The sequence below is a fragment of the Vicia villosa genome, unplaced genomic scaffold, assembly GCF_029867415.1.
Source record: "Vicia villosa cultivar HV-30 ecotype Madison, WI unplaced genomic scaffold, Vvil1.0 ctg.005655F_1_1, whole genome shotgun sequence".
Taxonomy (NCBI): Eukaryota; Viridiplantae; Streptophyta; class Magnoliopsida; order Fabales; family Fabaceae; genus Vicia; species Vicia villosa.
This window is the reverse complement of record NW_026706659.1, coordinates 34,134-44,003: the sequence shown is the minus strand read 5'-3', so window position 1 is coordinate 44,003 and position 9,870 is coordinate 34,134. Positions and strand designations below refer to the sequence as shown.

At 35.3% G+C, this 9,870-nt stretch overlaps 1 protein-coding gene across 2 annotated transcripts; it reads left to right on the top strand.

Annotated features, from left to right (window-relative positions):
- Positions 1–1,027: 1,027 nt before the first annotated feature.
- On the top strand, positions 1,028–3,212 carry LOC131642711 (homeobox-leucine zipper protein ATHB-13-like). 2 transcript variants are annotated; one of them, XM_058912931.1, is made up of 3 exons: positions 1,028–1,456; positions 1,603–1,979; positions 2,565–3,212. In XM_058912931.1, the coding sequence occupies exons 1-3, from the start codon at positions 1,342–1,344 to the stop codon at positions 2,931–2,933; spliced, it is 861 nt and encodes a 286-aa protein (XP_058768914.1). In that variant the 5' UTR covers positions 1,028–1,341; the 3' UTR covers positions 2,934–3,212. The 2 variants fall into 2 exon arrangements, with proteins under 2 accessions (XP_058768914.1, XP_058768913.1); XM_058912930.1 differs by having other exon boundaries at positions 1,039–1,456; positions 1,600–1,979.
- The last annotated feature ends 6,658 nt before the right edge of the window (positions 3,213–9,870 follow it).

Here is a 9,870-nt window from a genome sequence, read left to right as displayed (position 1 = left end):
CTTAATAATTAAATAAATAACATTCATTATTCAAACTTAATTAGGTTTTTCGTAATTACTAGTCTTTAGCTAAAACTAATTAACCACTTAATCAAACTATGCTTTCTTTTTATTTTATAAAAAAAATGTCAAAAACTATTTTTAGGATGTTTTTCAAAGAATTAAAAAAGATAACCTTTATATATTTTTTTTCTAAATATGATATAACTATTTAGAAAAATATTGAATTTTTATTCTTAAAGAAAAATTTCTAATCATAAATTTGTTAAACTATTCTTGTGGCACATGACTTTTATTCTTTTTCTAAAAAAACATAAGAAAATCTCAAGTGGGTGCTCCTTCATTGATGTATCAAATATTTTTTTATCCTTTAAACTATATATATTTCTAAGAGACATCAGAAAGGATTTTGTCACCAAACCATGTAATAACCTTTTTTTTCCAACAGTAAAAACACCTGCCCCATCTACTGCCATTTGTTTATAATATTTACTTTTATGAAAAAAATTACTAGTAGTAGTACTTTTTTTTTTTAAAATTCCAAAATACACTCACTATAGATTAAATTAAATAACCATATTATTATATGAATCTCTATTTCCTGGCCATTAATAATGGAATCAAGGACATGCAATTTAGTTTCTATAACTATAATTAAAGACAACTTTATTAGTAAAGTAAAACCCCACATCTTTGTCTCCTAAGTGAGAAACTTATTTATCATTAGGAAAATAATTGCAACTTACACATGCACTCACTTCAATGGAATATTAGACAGATTGATACAGAGAAGCTATAATTTTTTTATTAATATTTTTAATAATTTAAATATTATTTTTTTCTTTATTTCTTTTTTCCAATTGCTAAATGCCATTTTGACATCTAATAATCAACATGTATATTCATTCTAAAAATAAAGCTAACCTAGCTGTTTTTCTTTTTCATGTATATAGAAGATAAAACAAACTAGAGTTTCTTTTCTTTCTCTCTCTATCTCTCTTTATTTTAACATTAACAACTTTATTAGAAAAAAATATATAGTGATATATATTGAAGTTGAAGTATAGAAACATATAGATTCAAACATCTCTTCTCCTTTCCCTCACTCTACCCTCTCCTCTCAAATAATATTCACTTTTTAATACAACAATATTTTCAAGAATAATTTTTGCATCATCTTCAATTTTGAACAACATGTTTTGCATCAAACTTCAATCTATGTCATAGTTTTTTCTCTTCCAAATATGCACTTAGAGAGAGAAACAATAGTAATGAGCAGCAATCTTGTTTTGTCATATAGCTATTGAAGAAAGATTAATAGAATTTTTGGCTTGCAATGATATGGCTTTCTTTCCATCAAATTTCATGCTTCAAACTTCTCATCAAGATGACCATCATCAACCTCCACCTTCACTCAACTCAATTATAACCTCATGTGCACCTCAAGATTATCATGGTACTCTCTTTCTCTATATCACTCACATAAAATGAACCTAGTGTAATCAGGGTTTTAAATAACGGTCGCAGATCGCGGTCGGAGACCTTAATTATGGTAGTACTATTGAGTTAATATATAACATGTTTTGAATTTTGTTGTAGGAGGAGGAGTATCCTTTTTAGGAAAGAGATCTATGTCATTTTCAGGGATAGAGCTCGGAGAAGAAGCGAATGTCGAAGAAGAATTATCGGACGACGGATCGCAGTTAGGGGAGAAGAAGAGAAGGCTTAACATGGAACAAGTGAAGACACTTGAGAAGAGTTTTGAGTTAGGAAACAAGCTTGAACCTGAGAGGAAAATGCAGCTTGCAAGGGCTCTTGGACTTCAACCAAGACAAATTGCTATATGGTTTCAAAACAGAAGGGCTAGGTGGAAGACAAAACAGTTGGAGAAAGACTATGATGTTCTTAAAAGACAATATGATTCTGTTAAGGCTGATAATGATGCTCTTCAAGCTCAGAACCAGAAACTTCAGACCGAGGTTAGTATTGTAAATTTTCTTCTTAATTAATTACTCTTGATGATATAATATCTATTTAACGAATCGAAACGATAAGAGCTTAATCTCAATAGATAATTCATGATCCAGTTTGATATTGGTTTAAAGGATTTGTTTAATTATATCGAAAGTTATTGATATATGATATTGTTATTCATTGTTTTTATTATGAATAAGAAATTGTGGATAATTCAGGCTGCAACGACCGTAATCAATATCGATGCTCCAGAGTCGCAAATTGATCTGGATAGTTATTTAATATGAGAAGTATTATTTTTTCTTTTTCCGACATAAAAGAAATTTCAATTTTTCAGATCAACTTTATTTTTCTTTACATAAATTTCACCAATTAATAACAACTTTTTCCAAAAGCTGCTTTTTTTTTCCTCTATCATTACACAGATATACTGTCCATCAATGACATGTTTCTGTTGCATGGTTTCCTCACTTTACACAAAAAACTAAAATCATGTGATTCATCATCTTTTACTTTATAGTCCAAACATTAAAAAAAAAAACTTTTTTACCTTATAACTTACTAATTTTACCATTTTCCAATGTTTTCAGATATTGGCACTGAAAAATAGAGAACCAACAGAATCAATCAACCTAAACAAAGAAACAGAAGGATCAAGCAGCAACAGAAGTGAAAACAGTTCAGAAATCAAGTTGGATATTTCAACCAGGACAACACAAGGAGCTATTGATAGTCCTTTATCCACTCAACAACAAACAAGCATAAACCTCTTCCCATCTTCTTCTAGACCAACACTTGTCCCTCATCAACTCTTTCAAACCAATTCAACAAGACAAGACATGAACCAGTGCCAGAAGATTGATCACATGGTTAAAGAAGAGAGTTTGAGTAACATGTTTTCCGCCATTGATGAGCAATCTGGATTATGGCCGTGGTTGGAGCAACAGCATTTCAATTGATCAAATAAAATGGGTGTGAATTGATTATCATACTCGCGCATTTTCAGATAAACCACGACTTTAGCATAATTACGGTATGTCATAGTGATTTTGACAAAAATTACGCTATGAACTTTTAATAAAATCACAGCGACACTGTAATTCTGTCAAATTTACTGTCGATTTAATGAGTTGCGAAAGTTATAAACTTTGTTTTGGTGAACTTGATGTATAAAATAGGATATATATCAAGCATAATTTTTCAAGTTGAGGTTGAAATATATATATATTTTTCAAGTAGTCTAGTAGCTGAATTTTATATTTTATATATAAATAAATGAGTAGCTGAATTTTATATTTTATATATAAATAAATGAAATGTCGCAGATTCAAATCAGCGTCGCTGCAGTAACGATCTGATGTCTCTATACTATCAATTGAGCTGATTTTACTTTTACTGGACTTGAAATATTTTATATAAAAGAATAAAAGGGTTTTATTTTTTTATTTTTATGCATTTGATTGATTATAATGTGACATGATATGTTGAAAATTTGATAGTTATGGATGATGGAGAAAATTTACAATAAAATAAGAAATAGTACTGGTAGGTGTCTGATTGCATGCAATTATATGATGGCCCACAGAAATAAAGAGAGATTCTCTTGATACATAGTTTTTTAAAATTCAATAATTGTTGCTTGCTTTTGAATCAAAACAATTGTACTATTATTAGGGGAAACATTTTGAGCCTAGTGGTGATAAATTAGGTAATAAAAGAGAGAGGTAGAATGTAAAGAATATTTTATGGTGATATCAACATCATGAATAGGATGAAAGGGTGAAGGAAAATCCAATGGAAATTGACAAAAGTGTGTGGATAAAAAGGGAAAAAGGAATCAAGCTCGGATTTTGAGAGAGATAAAAGACAAGGAGATGGAGAAAAAAAATGTTGGAATGAAACAAAGAGAGTTGGAAATGGTCATATTCTCGTGAATGAGACGTTGTCGAATAATTTCTTGTTTCATGACAAACAAAGGAGAGGGGAAGTGGATCAGTTTAGTCTTGATTCACTGTTTTCATGTGGAGTCACTTGTCATCTGCTTTCGTTTTGTGTCTTTACCATATATCTCTTTGTTTTTGCTTTATGTGGGAAATATAGAAATTGGATCAACGGTGTGAATTGATATTGATCAAAAAATTTGTGGGAATTTGTTTAATCAATATTAAAGGACTTGATATAAGGGTTAAAAATTAAATACTACTCTCTATTAAATGTTTTTTTTTATGGCGATCATCAAGGAGGAAGAGATCTATTCTATTTTATAAGGAGCTAAATTTGGGCTTAAAGCTTGGTCTCCAAATTTCATTGTTGTAACAGTTATTGGATATGTTTGATTCGAATCATGTACTCTATCGTGGAGTCCTTATTGTATATATGCATCTATTTTTATTAAACTGTGACAATCACATTGACAAATCCATTGCTTGAGAAATGAGATACAAGAACTAAAAGACTAAGAAATTTTGATAATCTAAGTGCATGACGATACTCTATGTGAGAATACAGTGGTTTTTAGTACTCAAGAAAGACTTTTAGTAGTTATAAAGCTTATCTAATAGTTAATTATCAATATTTTCAATTAAGTTTTTTAATTAATCAAAATCTTTAAATGAAACAATAATATAAAAACTATTATTCGTCCACCTTTTATTGCCCATATTAATTAATATAGTATATTTTCAATTCAAAAATTGTGCATGATAAACTCATGAACCAAATAAAGACTTAACACTAATCCCTAGAAAAATAGTGCTTTTATCAAGTTTAGCTCCAAGTCCAAACAAATACTTATGTACTTATCAAAAAGTACAATAGTGTGTGGCGTCCTTATGCGGGTAGGAGAAAACCAGAGGCCTTAGTATTTTATGGTGGTTAGGTTCTGCTCACAGTAGTGAGAGATTTTGTTTGGTTGTGTGTTAGCTGGAGATTTCGATTGTTATATATGTTTTTCGAAGACTTAAGGTTCGAAGAGAAAAATGGCTTTGGATGGCCATTTCCGAGAATGTTATTTGTGCTGAAGATTCCTAAAATCGAAGCTGAATCGAGATAGGTGATCTTCGGGACTTAAATGTTTTTCTGAAATACAAAAGTGCTGAAACTTGAAGTATTTCGATGCATTCTCACAAAGAACACGTTGCCACGTATCGAATAGAATTCAGGCGGGAGGTTTTGAATTTCGAAATATTCTGTTTAAACCAACGAGGACAGATGGCGCCCTAGGGATTCGAAACACTTGCATGCGGGCAACGTGGCATTTCGTTAGCGTAGGACCGTTAGGGTCGAATTAGTATAAATAAGGGTTTTAGTATCAGGATCCAGGGTGTTCATTTTGTACAAATCACTCACAAATCACTCAAGTATCGAGTGTTAAAAGAAAGAGTTTCGCTGAGAAATGTACGTATGACACCAACACTTTAAATATGTTTGTATTTTTATTACAGAATCGAATTGTCCTTTAATTTCCTTTACTTTTTCGCCCAGTCTTTCTTTTGATTTAAGTTTCTTTACTTCTTTCGTCAAGTAATTTACATTCCTGTACTTTACATTCCTGAAACTTACATTCTTTTACATCCTCGTCAAAACTTTATTTACGTTTATAACAAGTTTACTTTTAGTTGTGTACTTTGTTAGTTTATTTCGTAAGTTATTTATATGTTCATACCATAACCAAGTTTTCGAAGCAAAACGAAAGACCAAAAGAATATGAACCAAATTATCTTGAAAGACAACTCTTTGACCATGTCCTAGGATCAATCTAGTCGATCCTGCGAGTAACCAAAGTATATTTATAATTTGGAGGACTAGCGGTTGTTTACCGGAAATCACCGTAAACAAATTGGCACGCCCGGTAGGACAATGTCAAAAAGTTTGTCATTAATTTTTTTTTGTGTTTAGAATATATCAAGACCTTGTATGAACCTTAGGAGCGGTAAATTAACCAACAGTGCGCAACCGATTCCTAGATGAAGGTACAACAAGAAAATGGTCAATTCGACCAGTGGAAGGGGAAATCAAGATCCCCCACAAGGGTCAGGAACAGTAGCAGCAAGTACTACAAATATTTCGACTTCTATGCCAGAAGCACAGGAGATACCTACATCGACAGGGTCTGCGACCGTAAGTAGTTCCCAGGCCATGCCCGAAAATACATCGATGCCAACAGGGACAATGTCAGTATCTAGTTCGACTATTGTGCCTCCTTTTATAGGCACAACAGAAATACCACAGTTTTTGACAGGTTTTGCAAGTCAACTACATACTCCGAGACCACCAACAACATTCAAGGGTTGGAGACCTTGGAACCCGTATGGAATGCCACCATCATATATGGTAGGATTACAAGGTGCGGGACCTACCTACACTCAACCTGGTACAACGACATTTTCTCCTAACGCCGGTTCAGTAGGTCGAAGTGTACAAACCCAGGCCCATCAGGCCAAATGCCTACCTTAACTACAAATAATCAAGCAGCATTTAGGCAAGAGATGAATGCAAGCAATCACGTTATGGTGGGTGTCCTTGCTTGAGAAATGGGTTCGATTTTTTCTCCCTTAATAACAAATATTACCAGGACTAACCAGGATAATATAGAAACATATCAAAAAATATCTTCACAAATGGGACGTATAGCAGATTTCTTTGGAGCCCCTCAAACGTCTACTAGAGAGAAAATAACCTAACCACCCTGATAGAAAGAATTATGGCCAATAATGGCCTTAATACTGGACTTCGACGTCCAAATTACACTTCCCCTGTAGCGGAGTATATTCTGCAAACTGAACTACCAAGGGGTACCAAAGTACCCAAATTTACAAAATTTTCAGGGGATACTAGTGAATCGACTGTGGAACACATAGCCCGATATTTGATAGGGGCTGGTGATTTAGCAAGTAGTGAGAACTTAAGAATTAAATATTTCCCTAGTTCCCTAACAAAAAAATGCTTTTACATGGTTTACCACCTTACCCCCAAACTCCATAGACACTTGGGCTCACTTGGAGAGAATGTTCCATGAACAATTCTACATGGGACAAACCAATATTAGTTTGAAAGAATTGGCTAGCATTAAGAGAAAATTCACAGAGCCCATAGATGACTACTTGAATAGGTTCCGTTTATTGAAATCAAGATGCTTCACAGTTGTTCTGGAACATGAATTAGTCGAAATGGCTGCAGGAGGTTTGGACTATTCAATTAGAAAGAAGTTAGATACTCAATATTTGAGAGACATGGCCCAGTTGGAAGATAGGGTTCGACAAGTCGAACGACTGAAAGCTGAAAAGGCCAGAGCAAACAAGAATTATAAAAAGGAGAGAGTAGCATATATTGAGGATGAAGATGCTGAAGGTGAAACCTTCGAGGATTCATATAGTTTCGAAGAGGTCGCAATAGACTTGGCTGAATTAAAAGAAGCACCTTCGTACTCTTGTAAACTCCTCACCCCTTCTAATGGGAAAAATCCTGTCGAGAATGATAAGAACGACAAATTCCCAAAGAAAAATACATTTTTGACGTTACCAAGTGTGACGAAATCTTTGATTTATTAGTAAAAGATGGCCAGATGATAGTGCCTCCCAATTCCAAAGTTCCTCCGTTAGAACAACGGAAGAAGCGAGGTTTTTGTAAATATCATGGATTTTTAGGCCATAAAACCTCACAATGCTTTCTTTTCAGGGATCTAATTTAAAATGCTATCAAGGATGGTCGTTTGAAGTTCGCTGACAAAGGAAAGAACAACATGAAGGTCGATGTTGATCCCCTCAATGTCGCTGACACCAACTATGCTGAACCAGTCGACATCAACAGGGTGGATGTGTCTGAAGCTGACATCGCAGAATGGGAGATGGTTTCGACAGGAAAGCAGGCTACTGATAGCCTAAGCAACAATGTAATCTTCAATACTGATGTTGAAGAGTCATTCCAATCAAGGACCACTGAAGGTCTTAAGGAGAAAACTAGTGAGGCCACTGAAGACCTCAGGGTGAAGCTCCAACAAATAAGAATTTCTGAGGTTCCCCCAACAGGAGTCAATATGGTGAACGTTGGACAACCTTTATCTGAAATCGAGGAACTAGAGAAATGTTTGGTGAAGGAAAGAGAAAAAGGAAACTATGGAAATCCAATGGCAAATGAAAGTTTGAAAGACTATCTCTGGAGGTGCCATGAGAAAAATGTTGGATGGATGCTAATGTGTCCAAGGTGCTCCATTATGCTGAATCGAAGGGTTCAAGCTAACTATGAAAGGGCCCAACTAAACAAATCCAGGGACACTGAAGGCAAGGAAACCAGTTGCTGAAGATTTACCCAAGGCCTGGTGAAAGTCTTGTAAGTTTCTTGGTTCGATGTCATAAGGCAAAGACTGAAATCATTATGTGTCCTAGGTGTGGGGCAGTATATGATAATCTGATGGCACAATCATTCGAAAGGATATCATTCTCTACTGGTTGGGATGTTCAAGGAGTCAATCCCAACATGTACATGTTTGATAATCGAACACCATCAAGAAGGCCTGATAGCCCTCATCCCAAGGCTCGCAGGGTGACATTCAAACTCCCCGCAGAAGTACCCATGGATAGATGGACACAAGCTGGCGCAAGGAATAACAAATGGCGAAGCTGGGATCAAGGTGGACGAACTGCAATGGCTCATAGAAGGCAGTTCCAGACCTCAAATCGAGAAATGTATAGGCTTGAGAATTACAAAGGTAATAATCCGATGTCCAGATCTCAATGGAGGAGACACCAGAGAATGAAGAAAGCCCAGAAAGAATCCAAGGCGAAGGATGTTGGAGAATCCAGCAGCACCAAAGTCCCAATGCAGGGGGCAAAGTCAAATAAACCTCCTGTAGAACGCAAGTTGTTCAGTTCTGAAAATGAAAAAGAAGAGGAAAAGGTGCAGTCTAGTCCTTGGAAAGAAGGCCACAGGATGACTAATGATTTCGATTCAGACGGAGTGTCGTCTATAAATTTCAACTGCAATGTGGTGTCAGTCCCTCCCCACGAATTTTACCAAGAGACAGAAGTCGAAGATTGCGAGGAAGCTGACGAAGAAGAAATGGCGAAACACAGACCAATGTGTTACTATGTGCTGAATAATGGTGCTGTCGAAGAACATAACGCATTCTTTGAAAGACCCGATCAGAGTATGAGGAATCATCTGAAACCTCTTTACATAAGAGCCAAAATTGAAAATGTAGGCATTAACAAGGTCCTCGTTGATGTGGGGGGGGGGGGGCAGCAGTAAACTTAATGCCCCAATATATGCTGAAGAGGATTGGCATGTTTGACACAGACATAAGGCCACATAACATGGTTCTGTCTAACTATGAAGGAAAAGTAGGACATACCTTGGGAGTTATCCAAGTGAACCTAACTGTGGGTTCAGTCACAAGGCCAACTATGTTCATGGTAATACCAGCAAAGGCGAACTATAACCTTTTGTTGGGAAGGGAATGGATTCATGGGGTTGCTGCCGTACCTTCGACAATGCATCAAAGGTTAACTATTTGAAGAGAAGATGGAATAGTCGAAAACATAGAAGGAGACCAAAGTTACTATATGGCTGAAGTGAATCAAGTCAACAAAACTAGTTTCGACAAAAACCTAGCCAACATAGGGCCATGCCACGCAGCAGAAGATATATACCCACCAAATAAAAATGCTATGTATTATTTATCCCTTTACCCTAACGGATTCCAGTGGAACAGAGAAATAATGGAAGGTCCAGAAGAGGCAGAACCCATCGAAGGATTACCAGGAACACGGCCAACTGGCTGGGACGAAGACGTTGAATATATCTGACTCATCTTTCTTCAAAAAGATTTCGGCTTACATAGCCGAAAATAAAAGAAAAGCGGATCTTGAGGCCAAACTATCAAACATGGTTGTCGAAGCC